This window comes from Carassius gibelio, chromosome A22 (assembly GCF_023724105.1).
Source record: "Carassius gibelio isolate Cgi1373 ecotype wild population from Czech Republic chromosome A22, carGib1.2-hapl.c, whole genome shotgun sequence".
Classification (NCBI taxonomy): Eukaryota; Metazoa; Chordata; class Actinopteri; order Cypriniformes; family Cyprinidae; genus Carassius; species Carassius gibelio.
Genome location: NC_068392.1, coordinates 12,806,732 through 12,829,145, shown reverse-complemented (window position 1 = coordinate 12,829,145; position 22,414 = coordinate 12,806,732). Strand labels below are relative to the sequence as shown.

The window sequence follows — 22,414 nt, the reverse complement described above, 5'->3', positions numbered from 1 at the left end:
ACACGAGTCCTCGGACTTGGCCTGTGCAGGCATGCTAAACTTCAGTCCCCTGACTGAGAGGTTCAAATAAATTGTAGGACCCGGACTCTGCAACCCAAGGAGGGACCACCTCGATGGTCTCCATCCTCAGAGAGAGTCTACTTCTGTTCCATTACCAGACCCTGCTTGGGGCCCACCAGAATTGGATTCTGTGGCCTCTCACTACAGTGTGCAGGACCCACTGAAACAAATTTGGCAGTAGTTTTCACACTGCAATATAGTCTACTAAGGGAATCAGCCTCTCAAGACTGATCTCTGGTTGCATCAGAGCAATTAGCTCGGTGCCCTGAAGCGGCGCACCGGCAGGAGACGGCCGAACTAGCTGCTCTGGAAACCTCCCAGGAGGTCGCGAGCCTCTTAGCACCGCTACGTTTCCGGGCGGTAACTGAGAGAAGCGCTCGCTGGAGACCGCTGCGCCCTGGAACACCGGCAGGGTTGGCAGATCGATCTCCTGAGGGCACTGAGGAGAGACGGGCACCGTGTAATGCGGTGTACACCGCTCTTCCCCAGAGGGGCCTGCCCTCCGAGGTCCTGAGCTACAGCATCAGGACTATCATAGCTGAAGTCTCCTAAAAACGACGGTCCTCAGACTCATATCATCTGTCAGGAAGACTAGACCAGAGCCTGCTCGGGGCAGGACCCCGTGAAGTACACTTGGCAGGGGCTCCCACACCGCCATGTGACCTCCTAAGGGAACCAGTCTCGCGAGACTGGCCTCTGGTGCGCCTAGAGCCACTAGCTCGGTGCCTTGAAGCCGTGGACCGGCAGGGGATGACCGTACTAGCTGCTCTAGAGACCTCCATAGAGGTAGCGAGCCTCTCAGCACCGCTACGTTTCCGGGCGGTAACTGAGAGAAGCGCTCGCCGGAGATCGCTGCGCCCTGGAACAACGGCAGGGTTGGCAGAATGATCTCCTGAGGGCACTGAGGAGAGACGGGCACCGTGTAATGCGGTGCACACCACTCTTCCCCAGAGGGAGCTGGCCCTCAAAACGTCCTAGGCGTCAGGACGTTATGATGAAGGCTATCCAGCGAAAACAACAGTCCGTAGAACTGCTTTCCACTAGAAGCCTTCGGCCTGGGAGCGCCACTTTGACTCTAGCGTCTGCGGAGTACAAAAGTGACACCCCCGGCACGTGGGGCTGGAACACTTTGGGACTGCTCCGCCCAGCAGCCCCTGACCGCCTCAACCTCCTCAGAGGAAGAGCGGTACACACGTGTTCTCACAAAAGAAATCACATCCCTAGAGCCCCTGTACATCTAACTTCACATAGTCAGATAAATATGACATTTTATTCCTTAGAATTAAATGTAGTCAGCAACCAGACTAGTCAACGCGATCTGGTGTAGAAAAAATCACATAAAAATGAAACCATGTAATACACGCGTTGCCTCGGCAGCATTCATGTCTTTTTTTATATATATATTATTTTATGCTACTCAGTCACACAAATAACATAAATCTCCTCAGAGAAATATGGATGCTGCAGCGAGCTGTCTCAGAGGGCGAAAGAACCGCAGCGCTGGTTTCCAGGCCTCGAGCACGAGCTCTATATCTAGTGAACACGGGCGGAGATAGGACGAACCGTCTCCAACCCGTTCGCCAGATCATGTGCGATTCCTGCTATCGTGGTCGCCGCCGTGCCTCAGCAACGGCGAGACTGCGACCGCAAGATCGCATGCACGGACACACTCCTCAGAGCGTGCCCGGCGAGAGCGGAGCGCTTAACAGCGAGAAAAAGCACAGTCAGCCCCCCGAGAGCTGACTGCGCGAGCTCCACTCTTCATTAATGCAGCTTATGTTAATATTAGGCATAACATGCTTGTGTAACTGGTGCTTGTGTGACTGGCGAGCTCGTCGACGCCTATCCACATCAATCTCCTCAGAGAAAGACAGGCAGCGCCGTCGCGCCCTCTCATCGGGGAGAAAGTACCGCAAACGCGGGCTTCCGACCACCGAGAGCGGGCGCCGGATCTGGTGGCTAAGAAAGAAGATAGGGGCTTGGCCGTCTTACATTCCTTCAAGCAGACCCGAAAGCGAGTCCCGCGAGCACAACCACCGTTTTGCCTCAGCGAAAACGGGAGTGGCACCGCGAGAAACGCCAGTGAAAGCTCTCTCCTCAAAGAGAGCCTTCTGAGAGTGAAGCAAAGGCTCGCATCGCAGCCGTCAACTCCCTCGAGAGCTCACAAACAAATAGCGGCTGACACACACACACAGAGCGCTTGCTGAAGACACAAGGGCCGGCTGTGCCTCTCCTGCTTTTATGCTTCCTGGTCTCTGACGTCACCCGCCTATCTTCTTCTTCTTCTTCTTCTTCTTTTCAAGTTTAATGGCGGTTGGCAAACCAAACTTAAATGGTGCATTCCCGCCACCTACTGGATTGGAGTGTGGATAACGTTATGGTAGTAGTGACCTAAATCCTGTTACTTAAATGAGTGTCTATTAAGAAATTAAATACTTCTTCATATATTTTAAGTTGCTTTGGGCCATTACCTAATAATGCTTTGATAGAAAAATCTTCCATTTCCATTTCTCTTAATGCTTGAAATAATTTAAATCTTTCTCTTGCATAAGCCTCACATTTTAATAATACATGTTCTACTGTCTCCATATTTTCCGAACTACATTTTTCACAATACCCAGTCTGGTGTTTCCCAATCCTGACCAAACTTTGATTTAGTAGACAATGGCCTATGCGCATTCTTGAAATTATAACATCCATCCTCCTATTTCCAATGTTTCTTCTTTCAAAACCAACTGTTCCTTGTATGTTGTATAAATGTCGACCCTTATTTCCTCTGCCATTTCTTTCTAACTTCCTTAGCTATTATACTTTTAATCTCAGTCTTACTCAACGCAATCTTGATATCAACTTCTTGAAATTTTATGGCCTGTTTGACTAATCTATCCACCTCCTCATTACCTGCCACCCCCATATGAGCCGGTATCCAGAGAAAATTAATAATGATTCCCAATTGTCTGGTTCTAAAAAGACTTTGCAATATTTCATAAATTAAGTCCTGTCTAGCTGTAGATATACCACTTGCTAGACTTTCAATTGCAGATAGAGAATCTGTGCATATAACTGAACTGATTGGTTGAACTTCTTCGACCCACTGTAATGCTAATATAATTGCTATTAATTCTGATGTAAATACTGAAATGTGATCTGATGTTCTTTTCAAAATGTTAACTTTAAATTGAGGTATAAATACTGCTGCAGATGTTATACCAGAATCCGGATCTTTTGAGCCATCCGTATATATCTGGATAGCACCAAAATACATATGATCTATATAATCTTGTATTTTTACGCTATCCAGGACATTCTCCTTATTATGTTTGTCTTTATGTAACTGGATATCAATAAAAGGCATTGGAAAAAACCAAGGAGGAATTGCTGGCAGAACCACACAGCTGGCAATATTAACATCCTTAATCATTTCTCTTGCCTCCTCATTAATAAACCACCCAAAACTTGTTAATTTTTTACAGTTATATTCCCTAAGTTAGTTTTTCTCCATTTGCGTTCAAGACTACGAGTTAATTTCTTGAGAGAGTGAGTATTACTGTTATACCATGGTACAGTACGTTTTTCTCTAACTTTTTTCAATTTGATTGGGGCAACAGCTTCTAATGTATTAGAGAAAATAGTGCCCATTTTGTCAGTAATTTCGTCTAATTCGTGTGTATTTTTGGGTACAATTAGCAGTTGAGATAGATCAGGCAGGTTATTTGCGAATCTTTCTTTGGTGGCTGGAACAATAGTTCTGCCCAGACGGTAACGCTGCGACATATAGTTAATATCAGTTATACGCAGCATGCACGATACAAGGAAATGGTCTGTAATATCATTACTTTGAGGTACAGTATCTATAGCAGTAAGATCGATTCCATGCGATATAATTAAATCTAGTGTATGATTAAAACGATGAGTGGGCCCGGTGACATTTTGCTTGACCCCAAAGGAGTTTATTAGGTCAGTAAACGCAAGTCCTAATGTATCATTTGCATTATCAACGTGAATATTAAAATCTCCCATGATTAGCGCCTTATCAACTGTAACTAGAAGGTCTGAGAGGAAATCTGCAAATTCTTTCAGGAATTCTGTATACGGCCCTGGTGGTCTATACACAGTAGCCAGAGCAAGAGATACATTAGATTTCTTTTGCATGTCTGACAGAGTAACATTTAGCAGAAGTATTTCAAAAGAGTTAAACCTGTATCCTGTTTTCTGGGTAACATTGAGAATATCACTATATATTGTTGCAACACCCCCGCCAAGACCAGTCTGACGGGGCTCATGCTTATAACAGTAGTTTGGTGGAGTAGACTCATTTAGACCAAAATAATCATTTGGTTTTAGCCAGGTTTCAGTCAAGCAGAGTAAATCAAAACTATAATCTGTGATCATTTCATTTACAATAACTGCTTTTGGTACGAGTGATCTAATATTTATGAGCCCAAACTTTAAAAATTGTTTTTGTTCTTTCTTATGTCAGCTTCCAAACACAGCACAGAATCCATAGTGTTTCTCCCTTTTCTGAAGCCACTTTGGAAAGGGGATAATATATCCCTCCTCTCTAGAACATAAACCAGCCTGCTCATTACCATACGCTCCATAATCTTACAAATATTTGAGGTTAGAGCTATAGGCCTATAATTAATAGGTTGCGTAAGATCTTTTCCTGGTTTTGCTACTGGGATAATAACTCCATGTTTCCATTCCATTGGAAGCTTTCCTGAAATCCATACCTTATTATAAAGATTTAAAATGACATTTAATGAAGGATCTGATAAATGCTTAATCATTTCATAGCATATCTCATCCCTACCTGGAGACGTTTGTTTTGTCCCAGCAATTGCTCTCTTTAACTCATACAAAGTTAAATCATAGTCCAATGAATCTCCAGTTGACTCCTTAACTTCCAATATATGAGGATTCTTCCTCACACTCTGTTCCCTTATCTTCATCATGTCATTTGATATATTTTTATTACTATGCACTTCCACAAATGTTTGTGCTAGTATCTCTGCCTTCCTGCTATCAGACACAATTACTTCCTCATTATTAATTATAGCTGGAATACTATTATTTCTTTGTTTTCCTCCCATCTTTTTAATCATATTCCAAATCTCGTTGATTTGAATGTTTCCCCCAATATTATTGCAATACTCTCTCCAATAATTTCTTTTTGCTTCCTGATAACCCTCCTCACTATTGCCTGAGCTTTTTTATAACCAATAAAGTCATCATAGCTAAAAGATCTTCTTACTTTTTTAAGTGTTTTATTTCTTTCTTTAATTGCCATATTGCATTCATCATTCCACCATGGAACAATTTTCCTCCTTCTACATGCCTTCTTTCTACCAAATACTTCTTCTGCTGTGCTCCTAAGAACCTCACTGATTTTTGAATTTAAAACATTGATATCTTCCACAACATCATCATTAATTTCGGCCATTTTGTTATGACATATCTCTTGGTACATCTCCCAATCCCCTGATTCAAAATTCCATTTAGGAATTCTTTCCATACCTGTTTTTATTAAGTCTACTCCAATTGTACTGCAAACAGGAAAATGATCACTACCAATAGTATTTTCGTTCAATACTTTCCAATCACATCTTCGAGCTAAATTTTCTGACACTATTGTCAAATCTAACACAGAATATTTGCATTGATAAAGATTAACTCTTGTGTAGCTTCCGTCATTAATACATACTAACTCACCCCAGTCCAGCATATCTTCTATGATCAATCCATTATAATCAGTGTTTGAACTCCCCCATAAAGTACTGTGTGCATTGAAATCACCACACCACACCATTTTAAAATCCCCAGTTCCTCCAATACTTTCCATCATATCCTTAGTTAGCTTTTCACATGGATTATAAAAATGTATTACCCTAATACTCTGATTTCCTTCCCATACCTCCACTACCACAGCCTCATACTCATTATTATCTTCAACTTTCCTAAACCCTATACCTTGTTTAATAAAAGTTGCTACTCCCCCACCATTTCCTTTATTCCTGTCTTTCCTAATAATCTCATACCCACTAATCATAAAATTTAACTGTGGTTTAAGCCACGTTTCCTGAATACAAATAACATCTGGGTACAGGGGCGATTCTAGGATTTTTTCAACTGGGGGGCACAAGAGGGGCCACGATTAATACAGAGGGGCCAATCTTGTGTTGTTTGAACTGTATATCCAAATCATTTCAAGAGTTCAGTAACCTTTAAAATCAGTAATAAACAGTGATACCCTATTATATTTTAATAGCAGTTATTCACTGCTCTTAAAAAAAAAAAAAATCAAATACAATTTGTATTAACTTTTCACTTTACAAAAGTGAAAGAAAAACTGTAATAAATAAAAGAATCCAATGTATGAATAGTGTACAACTCACAAATAATAATAATCAGAATAACATTAATAATTCATAGAAATAAATACACAATTAATTAATTAATATAACTACTATAAATTTAATATAATTTCATAATATGTTTTTGTTTATTATCCACGTCCCATTCAATTTGCATAGCAGCAGTTGCAGTAAATTTGCATTGACGAATAAACAAAATCTACTTATGTCAAGGCTAATTAATCTTGAGCATATTGATTTAAAAATATCATATATCCATACTTTGTTAGAAAGCTACTTGTTCAAAAAGGTAGCTTTAGTTTAACATGTAAAATATGTGGATCCTATAAAACAGCAATCGCGGAGCACCATGGTGATTTAGAACGCCAACTGAATTTATTAGGAATCTACAGACGCAAATAGACTAAAGGTGTAGAAAAATAAAGACCTATATGTGTATTTTGGACTTTTTTTTCACCACAAGTCTGAAAGAAGATATGTTACTGAAGACAAACAGGCCCAAATCTCAAAATTGACCAGTAAAAAAAACGATGTTTTTGCATGTGTTCAGAGGTGGGTAGAGTACCCAAAAACTTTACTCAAGTAAAAGTAGAAGTAATTCTAGAAATATTTACTCAAGTAAAAGTAAAAGTACTAGTCTTGAATAGTTACTTGAGTAAGAGTAAAAGAGTATCGGATAAAAAATCTACTCAAGTAGTTAGTTACTTTGGGTCATATATACGGAGCCTATTTTTATTTAGATATATAGATAAATGTATGTAATGTGTGTGTGCGTGTGTAAATGTATATATTTCATCAGCCTTTACTGCAATTTATTATAAAACCCTGTCTGTTTACTTAAGTAACAGATATAGGTTTCATGCCATAACATATTTTTAATACGACTGACTTTATATTAAATGTGAATTTAACATTGAAAGTTAATGTGATATAAATATTGCTACTAATCTTTCATTGTTCAGAAAGAGAGCAAATAACATTTACATTATTAAAGATCATTTTCACTGACAGTCTAGATTGCAATCACTCTCAGAAACTCCCATTAAAATCACTGAAACTGTTAACACTGTGAAATCAATATCTTAATTATAGATTCGTACACACATCTGCACTTTGTTGTTTCTGACGAGAGAATTCGCCAGAAAGAGGTATTCAGTCAGCGAGCGAGTGAAGGAAGCACCGGCATTTCAGCGATGACTCATCGGAACACCTCTGATTGGCCAATGCATTCAAACGAACCGTGTGTGATTGGTTATAATGCGCAGCGCTGTAAAACGCATCTATCTCTGGCTCAGCGCCAGCAAGCGATCACAGATCTGAATTTAGCAGCTGATATGACTTGCTGAACGTACTCGCACCGGTGTGATTGAATTAAAATTAATACAATCTTAATCGGCTATTTTTTGTCTTTTGGAAGCTGCATTCAATATGACTCCCCTCTGTTATAAGCCACACACGTATAACAAACTAATGTCACAGTGGTATCGTGTACTGTAATCAAATGTAGCCCAAGTTATTACCTGTTAAACAGTAGACAGCACACGCGGTGTTCATCTAATAAAGATCTTGATCACTAGCAAATAATAGCCTTTGCAGATTTGCTTTCAATTCAGTGCAGTTCCATAGTCCCGTTTTCAACGCTGTTGATGCTAAACGTTACAACTCTGAGTGAACCGCTTCAGACGCTCAGTGCGTGAGGCAGGGAACTGAACGAATCATTCAAACTGATTCATGAACCAATTCACTCGTTTGCCAATTGGTTTGATCAAGCCTTTGAACAGAATTGACTCAAAAGAATGAATCATTGGCGAATGGGCATCGCTCATTGCCCAGAGAAAAGTAGACGGCGCGTTTGGAATAAACTGAAGCATTTATAACATTTATTGCATTAAGATAAAGTAACGAGAGGGGCGTCGCTCACAGTAACGAAGTAAAAGTACAGATGAGTTATTTACTAAACTGAAAGATTATAATTTGAATTTGTGAGTGACAGACAAGTAGAAATGTGGGGGCACACTGGGGGGCCAATCAGTTTTCAGGAGGGGCCAGTGCCCCCATGGCCCCTCCCCTGGCTACGCCACTGTCTGGGTATACATCACAATTTGCTATAAAATGCTTAAATTCTTGCCCATTTGAAATTAAACTTCTTGCATTCCACAGCAAGATTACAAAAACCATTATGAGCCCCCACATGCTGTCTGACTGTTTGTTGCTTGTGTCACGAGTCTTTCATTTATCATGTCAACTGATATGTTCTTCATTTCCAAATATTTTTCTGCAGCTCTAATGATAATCTTAATCCTTTCAGATCTACTTTCAGTCTGCGCTGAACAATTCACCACTTCAGCCATAAAAGCAATGAATGAAACTTTGTCTTCAATCACTTCAATTATTTTCCTTGGTGTTGGCATCTTACTAGGTTGTGGCTGTATCCTAACAGGGGCCTCCTCTACTCTGCTTACTTTGGGGGTTTGTTTTACTTTTTTAAGTGCTTCAGCATATGATATTCCTTCTTCCATTCTCACATTTTGAACCTTAATTGCATCTTTCCTCACTTCACAACCTCCGTACGCTGCACTGTGCTCACCCCCACAATTACAACATTTTGGGGTTTTATCTTGTCCACATTTGCCATACTCATGATCGCCTCCACATTTTGCACATCTTCGTTTGCCTCTACATACCGCAGCCACATGTCCGTATTTTTGGCATTTGAAAGTCACCCGCCTATGACGTCTCGCCCTTCCCTTGGACTGATTATACATATTATTCAGAGACGTCACGCTGGACGCGTTCCCCAATCGTTCTCGACGCAGCTCGAGTTCCTGAAGAGGAACTACAGTACCTTACTCTATCCAATATTTCCCTCTTCTAGTGCCTCTATTAATGTATTCAATTGTATACATTTTATATCCTGTTGTTTTTCTGTTTTGTTTTCAGATGCTTTGACTTTGCAGATGGGTGTGGGAAAAGTTTCCCAATATGAATATATTCAGGCAGTCCAGAAATGGCTCTGATGTGCACCATACGTGTGGGCAGAACTGCACATCAAACAACTACAACTGTTCCTTTGGTGCCTCTGTAAAACAAATTAATTTATTGATTTTTTTTTCTTTGTTGTTTGCTTCACTTTTGAATAAAAATAAATAAATAAATAAAATAAATAAACAAATAAATAAATAAAATAAAAATATGATTGAACCAGTGGAAAAGTTTTTTTTTCCTTTTTTCCATTGATTCAATATTCAGTGCTAAAATGATGCTGAAAAAAGAAAAAACATTTGTTTGTTATGTGTAATCAATAATAAAACCATTGAATTCTGAAAGAAATGTCAACATTGAGTGTGCAAAAATTTTGAAAAATATAGCTTTGTAATGTTTATTTAACAATATATAATATAGATTAATGCTAAATTTCAGTATTATTTCAACAGTAACTGAGGGTGCAAAAGTGATGTTGAAAAAATATAACTTTATAATGTTGAATCAATTTTATCAACAGTTGAATCCACTATTACCATTGATTTATGGTTGAAATCTCAACATTATTTCAACAGTGCCAAAGACGTGTTGAAAATATCACTTTGTTTCAATGTGACCATGCTATCTGGGTAGGGTCGGGTATCAATTGGGTTTTTAATGATAGCGGTGCCATGAGACTTTTAAACAGAACCAGTGCCTAAGCAGCCACTGAACCGATACTTAAAAAAAAGAGCCACAAAAAAACTATGTATAATATTAAAGCACATTAAAAATATTTAAGTAAATCCATAACATTCACACATTATTGGATGCTCTCTTATTTCCCAAGCTTCCCTTACTCTAAGAGTAATAAATGTATTTCATGACCTGGGCCATTATTTAATACAAGACCACACATAATGGTTCTACTGTATCTCTGTCAATCACTCTCATATTTAGTCTTTACTCAGTCCTGTGAGTGACTGTATGCTCATTCTTTATAAAGTAGCACTACGGTGAAGTCATGGTTTAGTGTTTAGAGAGTTTGACTCCTATCCCCAAGGTTGTGGGTTTGAGTCTTGGGCTGGCAATACTGTGACTGAGGTGCTCTTGAGCAAGGTACTAAACCCCCAAGTGCTCCACAGGTGCCGCAGCATAAAATGGCTTCCTGCTCCGGGTGTGTGTTCACTGCTGTGTGTGTTTTCACTACTGTGTGTGTGTGCACTTTGATAGGGTTAAATGCAGAACATGAATTCTGAGTATAGGTCACCATACTTGGCTGTATGTCACATCACAACAATGTATTTTGTAAAAAATTTACTCCGAGTACTGTGCAAAACTCTTAGACACATTAGTATTTTCACTCCAAAAAGGGTTTAAGCCAGTTATTTAGATATTTTGCAAATAAATTAGGAAATTAGGAAATTTCAGTTCACATTTCCAAACATTCATTTTGCCATTAATTTGAATAATAATCTAGTGAGATTTTTGAATACACAAGCAGTCTGACAACAGCCGGTGCTCCACATGGAGATATGATCAAATCTGTCTGTGATTACATGAAGAAACTGAGACAAACTAAATGTAAACATATTTTTTACTTGCACACTACAGCAAAAGATTAAATAACTGGCCGAACACCATTCTTTGGGGTGAAAATAATAACGTGCCTAAGACTTTTGCACATTAATGCATGTATAAAATAAGTATAATTAAATTAATTATATTTAAATAAGTATAATTAAAGGTTCATATATGAAATAGCTGCAGTGTGATGAGCGGTGAACGAGCAAAAACTTTACAGTAGCTCATTACAGTTGCTCCCTCAAGACTTTGTGTAAACTGTATTTATGACAAAGAACTGCATTGATACAGATATTCTCAAAATCGATCGATAAACACACCTTGCGTCCTCTGTTTCTGTTTGAGTCTGCTCGCGCTGCTCCGCCGTGGTTTGCGGATTGAAGATCATGCTGAAAGACGGGGAGGATACAGCTCTGCTGCTGTTTTCATATGAAATTTAATGGGACTCTGAGGCGATCGCAAATTTGTGTACAGTTTATGGAGCTAAATGCTGTATCCCCGCTATAAAAGCCTAGCGAGGCCAATGATTCTTGTGTACATTTTGAAAAAACAGGACAAATATTTAAATCGATCACGATGGCATTTAAGAACCACTGAATTCTGTGTTCTGGCACCGGGTTTCGGTACTCAACCCTAGATATGATCCTGGTTTGAAAGGCCAAACAAAGCTTCTCCGCGACAGCAACAATACTGCAGCACGAATCAAAGTTATGCCTCCTTCTTTGCTTTAAAGTGTTATCTTCTGTGGTGTTATGCCAACCTTCCCACATCAAGACAGACATGTGGGTGAGTGTTAGAACGAGACATTTAGGTAGATGTGGTTGACTCTCAGCTTTTATAAAGAATATCTCTTTGGATTTGAGACTTTAGTCTTTGCGTCTTTACAGATCTTCTTTATGCACCGAGAGCTTGTAACACGCCAAAGAGAAATGAACATTTGAAATCGCATTATATGACCCTTTTAATGTTCTAAAATGACAAAATGTACTGCAGAGCATTTTACGTCCAGTATCATGGTGTAGCATAATGACTGTGGGCTGTCATGTGGGCTGAATGTGTGTTTTTTTTTTTGAACAATTACATTTTGGGCTAAAAGTCTGTTGTGACACAAGCTGAAAATTTATTAGTAATGCCTCACACTAATGTGTTACAGCAAAAAGACGTCAGTTACTGTAATGCATAACGTTTATAACGCATTACTCCCAGCACTGGTAATCATGGAGGTGTGTTTATGAACAACATATGTATGTCTGTCAATCATTCACAAGTGTGAGAAGAAACTCTTCCAAAAACTTTGCATAGTCTTCTTAAATTGCAGAGCTTTAGATCATTAAAAATTCAAAAGTAAATAGCACACTGAAACAGACTGTTGTAGTCATTGTGGTTGAGTTGTTTTAATTTCTTCTGACTTTTGGGGGCCCTAAGCAGATTTTCAAAAGGGACCCCCATTCCTACAGTTTCACCTAACCACCTGCATCCCATCCCTATGTACACATCCTGCACTGACACCTAACTGTAAAGTTTTACCAATTTGTTTTACTCAATATATTTATCTTTCAATATATAGATAGGAAATATATTGACAAATATGCAGAAAAAAAAGCTTTTTTGTAAAATACTCTTCTTACCCTTCAACTAATTAAAGTTGTCCGTGGAGCAGTTTGAATAAAAATGGGTCCAAGACAGATACATTTTAAATGATGACATTATTATTATTATTATTATTTGTCTTTGATAACACTGAAAATGTCATGTTAACAACCCATTTAAGCAAACTAACGATTTCTTAAGAGAAAAGTATCAAAATTCAGTGAGATTAATGCTTAATGCAAAAACTTGGTTAGGGTTAAAAATCTGGTTATGAAAATTTAATTAAAGAACAGAATAATAATAATAATAATAAAAATAACAATAATAGAATAATTAATTTTCAGGGCTGGCATGACAGGCCAGATTAAAATGCAAAAGTAATCAAATGTAAGTGAACACATGTTGAAACAGATTTAAGCAAAATCAAAGTGAAGGCAAAAATCTGAGACACAAGATATGGTTCACAAGAATGAGACTAGACAAGAAATCTTCAATGACAAAAAACTAAACTAAAAAAAAGGGATGCATTTGTAATGTTTCAACTAATGCCATCTCAGTTCTGCTTTCTGAGTATTAATTATAATATGCAATAACAGACACAACTCAAGCACCATAAAATATTTTGCAACAAACTCAACTAACAGATTCTCTTTTGTGTGATTTCATGAGTCTCTTCAGACCTTCAGAATTATACTTGAAGGCTAATGAGTTTTTCAAATTTTTGACCTCCTATCTAAACTTTTTTCCACAAAAAATAAAAAATAAAATAAAATAATTATAAAAAATAAATAAAAACAAACAGAGCAGTTATTTCTTAGTCTTATTAAGTGCAATCATAATCAAAGTAGGCTACTCTCTCAATACTCACATCAAAATGTTCTTCAAGCATGATACAGAGCTAAGAGATGGTTATAATAACTAGACATTTGTTTATAGTGTGCATACTAATTACAGCCTAGATATTGTATGCAGCCTAATTTTCCTGCATCAGGAAGCGGCAGCTGCTCTCAAACTGTTCATATTGAAACTGTGTTTGAACACATCCTTTTTAGTTACAATCTGTCAGACACTTACAGCTCTGCTGTTGCTATCTCCACCATCATCTGTCCTTAAGCCGTGGTCACACTACAGTTCGGACGCTGCAACGATCGGGATATGACGTCATGCGCAGTGTCTTTTAAAAACTCTGCATGCAGCCGTTTATATCACTTTATTAGGTACGGCACTGGTCATAGATTAAGTTAGTAGACAGATGAAATCCTGTACACAGGAGCAGATGCTGAATTCAGTCAATAAGTCACTTAAAATATTAGAAAATGTAATTTTTCATGACAAAGCAAGTTTGTCTTGGGTTATGAAATATCATGTGGTTGGACTTGTCATGCGGTGCCAATATTTATAAATTAATTCATTACATCAAAAAATTATAAAACAAAAATTCTTTAAAACATATTTTAAAACATTTTTGGAGATACTGACATTCACTCACTAATATTCAGGGAGTCAAGAAAATAGTTAATTTAATAATCATTAAAGCCTATAGTCATTTTCCAAAACAATATGATAACAAATGCATTAATATACATTTTAAACATGTTTTAAACAAGATTTATCATTATTTGTCATTGACTCAACTGTTTGGGAAACGGAAAATCTAAAAATAAACTGTTCAGTTCCAAACGTAGAGATGCGCAAGAATTGAGCCACTGCAGTTGCCCAGCAACAAGCAAGACTGGAGAAAAGGAAGGAAATGAGATCATCTGATTTCCTGCTAGACTTCAGACCTTGACACCCCATTTCTTCACCCATGTTTTAACTTGTGTAAACTAATGGTTTCAAATTAAAGTGACTTTGTTCTTGTTGTTTTACTCTAGACCAAGAAGTGAATTATTTTGAAAGTTAAAGCATGGACTTCAGTATCGCATCAGTGATCATAATTCTACACATTTCAGGTAAGATTATTGTGTTAATAGATTGCAGTAATTTCATTAAAAAAATATGTTCCAACACAGACTAAAGACATTTGAGACTTTAAGGAGAGATTCCTCACTGCTCTCAGAGTGAATCACTTGGTTTGTCAGAGCAGAATCTCTCTATAAATGCAAACCTTCGGTTTCAGTGTTATTTTGATACTTTTCTTTTCTTCCTTTCTTTTTCTTCTATTTCCTTTTTTTTTTTTATCAGCCTCTCTAACATTGGATCATCTCTCTGTGATCTGTGAAAATATTTGTGCTCTGAGGGAAACCAATGTGCAGTTGAAGTGCTCTTATGACGACGCCAACATCAAATCTGTGTTCTGGTTCAGTGAGAAACAAAGAACAAACTGGAGAAAAAACAATGAGCCTGAAGATTTGACTTTAGACTCAGATTACTCAGGACGGGTGAAAGATGAGATCTCAAGCAGCTATTCAACGCTCACAATATCAGACGTGAGAGAGAGAGACTCTGGAGAATATCAGCTCATGTTCATCATGAAGGATGGAGTTAAACATCTCAGCTCAGCGGCCGTCAGTCTAACAGTCACAGGTGAAACTGAGTCCAGATTCTGAACACTTCAGCTGCTTTCATTTGTAAAGTTTTATTCATTTTTTACTTTAATTCAGACCTGCAGGTGAGGATGAATCGTGAATCTACAGACCGGAGACACCAGAAAATAGAGCTGACCTGTGAGACTTCCTGTGATTTGACGTCCAGACCTCAGAATTACTACTGGAAAAAAAATGGAAAATATTTAGCTCATTCCAGTAGCATTGAAGTTTCATCCGAAGCTGGTGCCAGTTACTCATGTTCTCTTTCTGAAGATTTTATCATCTCTTCCTCTCCTGTGTGTGAGTAACACTTAATATTTTTATTGAATAAGCACTGATATAATATCAGTGTTTGTTCATACATGAGTGTGGAAACATTTAAAGTTATTTTCATACCAAGATTAATGTTTGTGGTGTAAATTCAGTGGAATTTCTACATACGGGTGTCTAAATATTGTGCCATTACGTCATGAAATTATGTTTTTGGAAGAAAACCACAAGGACTTAGTGTGCCATTTGAGACAAGGAGCCTATAAAAAACAGCCAGAATATCGATTGTTGTTCTTGTCACTTTGATTTTTGCCACAATACAGCACTCCACAATACAGTTTCAAAGCAGCTTTAAAGAAAATCATAATGTTAATTTAATAATCCATTTAACAAGTTTTAGGGCTGGGTGATATATATAAAGATGATACAAGTGATCATTCAGATTTAGTTCTAGCTGTATTGTATTATAGTGAAGGTTTTTGTATGGCTTTGTTTTATTTCTTTGGTGTTGAAACCAGGTGCATGTAAATGACAGAAAACCCTATTCTTGACCACATGTCAATGTTCATGGATCACTGGTTCTTTAAGTCATAAAGATCACTGTTGAGTCCAACTGCCTTTAATTTCAGCACATTATCATTTGTTTTACTCCTGTTTTTGTGGCGTGGCCAGATAATTCAAGGGCTTTTCTTAGAAAACTTTCTACTACATGAACCAGCAATACTGTTGGTATTAAACCCCACTTACATAAAAGTAGCAGACTACGCCACCTAGGCTTTTTACTGAAACCCAGGACTCAAGTTCACCCAATTCAATTATTCACTGAAGGCTGGACACTGTTGACACTTAAACAGTAGTAGATTGAAAAAAATATTTTATTACCATAAAATTAGGATGATCTAGATAAAACAAGTATCAAAAAGAGATGCAGTCCTTAGCACAGTCTGGTATGACATCTTTATGGTCAAACGAATGAATGTCCTGGGTTGGCCCCACCACACGTAGGTCTCCGCAGATCCAGACATTAGTTTACTGAAGAGAAATAAGAAACAACTACCAGTATCTCCAGTCCAATGCAAACAAAAGCTCATGTAGCCAACTACCCTCTCACTTGTGCACACAAATACCCACACAGACCAAGAACCGTTTTCACAACACTACGACTCACTTGTTCCACACAGACGTAAAATGTTCAGTTATCACTGCACTGTGTTCTTTCTTAAACACATTCGACAGAGCGTCGACTTCCACGTAAGTGAAGCAATCCAAACGACACACCTGTCAGTCTCTCAACACGTCTTAAAGGACAACAGTCTCCACTTTTTTTTTTATGACACTAGGTCACTGATCAGTCTATCAACAGAGGTGTTAGGAAAACGAGCATGGCAATACAAAATCACTTGATCAATGAGCCAATCATATAACATTATAAATATCATAAATGCATACATCTCAATAATTCACTCCCATCACATTTTCTCATTTTCCTCTACTAGTACCAACCAAGCTGCACTCACTGTGTGTGTGTGTGTGTGTGCGTGTGTGTGTGTTCCATTGCATGTCCTTGATAATGTTCCTAAGCAGTGATACAGATAGTGTGGATTTAGTGGGCTTTAAAGGGATTGTTCACCCAAAAAAATGCATTCACCTACATCTTGGATTTCCTGAGGGTGAGTGAATTAACAGCAATTTTAAATTTTTGGGTGAATTATTCCTTTAAGGCCACTGAGCTTTGGCTTTTTAACGTGGACGGTCTTGCTAACCTACATTCTGTCTCATATTCATGCTCTCTCAAGTCACTTCATGCTCAGCCCAGGGCCAGCAAAATAGTCAATAGTGGGTGATCGACTCTAGGTTGTAGTTTTATGTACCAGCAGCTGCTCCGTTTATGTGACCAAAAGCTCAAATCTTATTGGTTGGACAGTTTACTTCTCAGTGCGATGGGCAGAACCCCTCTCCCAATAACAGCCATTGAGTCAAATTAAAGTTTAAAAATATTCATCACATTGAGTTTTCACACTGAACACATTCATCCTAATTAATAATTTTCACAGCAGTAATCTGTGTCTCTTTCAGGCATTTCTAAGAGTCCCTGCTGGGATGTGACGTACTCCTCTAGAAGAGTCTGTGCTTTGGTCGGCTCAACAGTAGACATTTCCAGCACATACACACATCCCCCTGGTCATACTGTAAATAAAACATTCTGGCATTACCCATCTGGTGAATCAAAGGATCTGCGTGAGGAGCATCAGTTTGCTGGTCGTGTGGAGTATGTGGAGAACAAACTGAGAATCAAAGAGCTCAAGATCAGTGACTCTGGAGAATATCAATTCAGGATCATCACTGACTTAAACCAATACTCTGGATCACCTGGAGTCATTCTTAATGTTACAGGTAACGTATCATGATAAAAAGTTTGCTCAAAATGTTTCAAATGTCTCAAAAAGCCCTTTTTTTTTTCAGATACGCAGGTGAAAAGCAGTCCATCTGTTATTTCACAGGGACAGGAAGTGACATTAATCTGTTCAACTAAATGCACTCTGAACAAAAGCACCTCTTACATCTGGTACAAGAACGGACGACAGGTAACAGATGGATTCACTAAAGACAACAAGCTGTACCTGGACTCAGTCAGCGATGAAGAGCTTCACCAGTATTCCTGTGCTGTAGGAGGTAACACATCTCTCATGATACATGTGCTTCAGTGTGAATGTTTGATGAGTTCAGATGAAGTGCATTAGATTAAGTTAGTGTTTTAATATCATAAGTATCTTTTTTCTGCTTTGAGTATATCAGAGTTTGTTTCATGCTTCTTGTTCTAGAAGGCCCAGTAATCCAGATACCTGCGTCAAACACAGCTTTACTGAGCTCTGTAATCATACTCTCCGTGTTTCTGATTCTTGCATTAATAGGAGTCCTGTGGTACAGGTAACTTTTTGTTTTTATCTATTGTGTCAGTTTTTAGGACCTCTGTGCAAACTGGGGATATGCACTACAACTAATTTCACTGATGTTTAAACCGGCTTTTTGTTACCAGCTAGTCCAAAAACAAGAAACCCTCAGAAGATGGTTGAAAACATTGCGTGTTTATACGATCCACTTGAAAAACTTAAACTATGAATCAAACAGTCAAATAATTCCAGATAGCTCATTCAAATTGCTCTTATTTTTCCATGCACCAAGTGGTTAAAATTTACAATACTGATGGAAACAGAAGCAGCAGACAGGATGAATAAATGAAAATTCTGTGCAGTATGCAGCTGTGCACAAAGACACTATTTTATAAGAGATTATACAGCTAGTTACCTTTCAATCATAAGGTTTATTCATTTAAAGTTAAATTATTTTTTAATTGGCATTTTTAATATGCTTAAAGACAAACCACGTGCAAGTTCATCAGTCAGGCGAGTATTTTCTCCTTAAAACTGTGGTGTGTCAAAATGGCCGTTTGAAGTGCCTAATTCCTGCCATCTCAAACATGAAACTAATCCTGTCATTTTTATATCTGGAAAAAGGTTTCTGTTTACAACATGTTTTTGCAGCATTGAGTAAAGTAGCTAATCAAGAGTTCTTGAATGCAGTGGCCAATCAGAAGCGCTTAAGTTAGTCAAAATCCACTTGCAGCTTAAAATGTACAGTTTTCTGCGCTCCCGAATCCTCTCACTTTAACAAAAAAAGATGACATGACATAAAGAACACAGGAACTGTGTTTTGATTTAAAGGTTAATGAAATTGTGATTAACTAGAGGAGTGACAGCTTTTTGGTGGTTATAAGGGGAGCGCTCTTTGTCTTTCTAAGCTCTAATCCATTCAGAATTTGAATACATCGCAAATTCATTGTCCAAAATAGTGAATAACATATTGATAAATATTAATCCAAGATTGTCACTGCTGTTGTGCAGCGTTTACTTTAGCGTTTACTTCTGTTAATTATGAAACTGTGATGGTCCGGGTTAGTGCGAATGAGTTAAGGCGGGAACTAGGTAGCATATTCATGGATCTGGCCTACATCACACACATATCACAAGAGTGCAGAATTGAGTCAGAGGGCATGCACACTGTACAGAACTCCAGCGTTTAAGCATCTCATTCATTTCATTTTCACTTTATTCCCTTTATTTTACCTAAATAAAAAGGGAAATTGGCAAAATATAAATTCTATGTGGGCAGCTATCACTCATCTATCTAAAATTGGCTAAATATATCACTAATGTTATGCTATGTTGCTGTTATTACAAACATAGGGCAACAAATCATTTACAGTTGGCAGACGAGGGGGTTCACCAAGGACACCATACAAGCTAGAATTGCTTCTGAATGGTGTAAAGTTACAATTCGTAAAAATTTTAAGAAAAAAATAATAAATTAATAAAATAAAATACAAATAAAAATGTGAATTTTAAGGGATAAAACTAGTGACTGCAGTGGGACTTTTACAATAATGCCATCTGTCTTGCTTCTTCCTGACCCTGCTGTGTAAATGAATGGGTGGTGATGGTTAATGTGTTGTGGTTTTGGAATAAGCTTGTTTTGAAGCTAAGTTACATTTTTTTGACATGATGCCTTTTAAACAGGAGGAGAAAGACTAATTTATCTCGACAACATGAGGAAAATAACCGGCGTGTAGAGGTGAGAGGATCTGAACAAACAGATTCAATTTCACATGCACATGCTGAAATATATTTTGCATTCAGTCACTATTTTGTTTTCTGTACTCTTTTCTCCTCAAACTCTTAGTCGGGTTCTGCTGCACTGGATGATAATGCTGCAGCCTTGTCTACGGTTCCCACAGAAGTTCACACGAATGATCAGGATGTTCATTATTCAGCAGTTAATTTCAAGAAGTCTCACACAGAGAACACATCATCAGCTCCTACTGTGGTACACTCAGCCACGGATGATGTTCATTATGCTGCGGTGAAGTTCAGCTGAACCTTAGCTAAGCTCCAGCTTAAAATAGACCTATACAGTACTGAACAACCCAACTGTTGCTGTGTCTGTATTGTGACCAAGCTTCCGCTCATATCAAATGTCTATGAATGTCCTGTATATTTGAAAAGTTTTATGGAATTTTACAGAATTTACTCAGGTTTATGGACAAGATGTTGAGGTGTGTAACTCATTCAGTAGGTGCCCATAGATAATAAATGTATCTTTTTATTTTCCTTTTTTTGTTAGTTTTTTTAGAATAAACTTTACTGTCCATTAAAGAATCCAGATTCCAGAAAAAGAAAACTGTATTATGGTTTCCACTGCTTAAAAAGAAGCTTTGCCATTACAGAAAATAATAAAATATTTTTTTTAAATAAAATTTAAAATGGAATTTAATTCTAATTAATTCAATGTTTTTAAAAGTGTTTTTGATCATATTATTGCAGCCTTGGTGAGTATAATCTGCCCCCCAATTTTTGATATACGACAAGACATTTTGTTTGTTTTTTACATTACATTATTACATGTAATTTAAAATCATAAAATATGAATACGGTTAATAAAGACAACTATCTACATTTAAATTAAATGATTCTCAAATGTATTTATTGTGTAAGTATTTAAGCTGCATAATGACAAGCTGTCCAAGCAAAGTTGTTTTTGGGTTGTGATTTTCTTCTTTTATAAACAAAAGGAAATTCTAATACTACACACTTTCAAACAAATTCCAGTTAAATAACTGTACTGATCATCCAGCATACATATCGTCTAAGAATGTTTTATTGTATTATTATATCTATTATACACATTTACATTGTGCAATAGATTATTTCTAAGCAGTATATTCTTGAAAATAATAATAATAATTACAATTAGACCAAATGGAAACCAAATAATATCTTGGAATGATATGGATGTATTTTGTGTTCTATGTGGGACTGTATTGTGTGTGGTGCCCAAATCTCCACATTTTAGGGGAAAAGAAAAGCGGCTTTAGAATAGAGCACCATTCATTTATAAAACAAAAGACCTTCAGTATTTTAGGCCTATATCATAAAAACAATGAGGGTTTAAATTGAGGTTTTAACTGATATAAAATGTTCTTGAAAAAAGTGGTCATGAAGTTATCTTGAGTCTTACCTTGTCAACAAATAAGAGACGTAATAGTCAAATGAACTGGTTTGTCATGTGACTAAATATAAAATGTGATTTGACACTCTTAAAATATAATGATTATTAAATACCAGTGAGTTGATGTGAAGGGAGTGCAGTGGGATGTTTTTAAGAGTTTCATCAACTGCCAAATTATAAAACAGTTCTAATGAATAAAGCTGCTGCAGTTGCTCAACAATAAGAGTGCATTTTGGTCCTTCACAAAAAAATAAAAGAAAGATATAAAAAAAAAAAAAAAATCTTTTGTCTATACAATGAAATTCAGTGGGGTTCAGTGTTGTTCAGTCAAAACATGGTGAAATCTTCATGGTGAAATGGTGAAACTTCATTTGTAAGCAAAATTAGACTTCCTCTCTATGACCTGTGAAAACATGTGGTCAGAAGTGACACTGAGGTGCTTTTACTCCAACACTAACATCAAAACTGTGTTCTGGTTCAGTGAGAAACAAAGAACAAACTGGAGAAAAAACAATGAGCCTGAAGATTTGACTTTAGACTCAGATTACTCAGGACGGGTGAAAGATCAGATCTCAAGCAGCTATTCAACGCTCACAATATCAGACGTGAGAGAGACAGACTCTGGAGAATATCAGCTCATGTTCATCATGAAGGATGGAGTTAAACATCTCAGCTCAGCGGCCGTCAGTCTAACAGTCACAGGTGAAACGGAGTCCAGATTCTGAACACTTCAGCTGCTTTCATTTGTAAAGTTTTATTAATTTTTACTTTAAATCAGGCCTGCAGGTGTAGATGAATCCTGCATCTACAGACCAGAGAGATCAGAGAATAGAACGGATCTGTCAGACTTCCTGTGGTTTTAAAAATACATTTAAAAAAAGGTAAGAAATCATGTATATACTGCATCTACTATAATATAACCCATGCGATGGTAGCACCATTGGTTTCAGTATATTTAATGTGTATTTCAGATTCTGATGTTCC

General features: G+C 37.5%; 1 protein-coding gene across 1 annotated transcript in view; it reads left to right on the top strand.

Moving 5' to 3' along the window:
- Positions 1-21,160, top strand: part of LOC127942536 (carcinoembryonic antigen-related cell adhesion molecule 1-like) — a 33,877-nt gene extending 12,717 nt beyond the window's left edge. Inside the window, exons 6-9 of the mRNA XM_052538314.1 lie at positions 17,953-18,040; positions 18,193-18,295; positions 19,942-19,996; positions 20,105-21,160. Of these exons, the coding sequence (XP_052394274.1) occupies positions 17,953-18,040; positions 18,193-18,295; positions 19,942-19,996; positions 20,105-20,299 (441 nt within the window). The 3' untranslated portion in view covers positions 20,300-21,160. The remainder of the gene's footprint in view (positions 1-17,952; positions 18,041-18,192; positions 18,296-19,941; positions 19,997-20,104) is intronic.
- Positions 21,161-22,414: the final 1,254 nt, after the last annotated feature.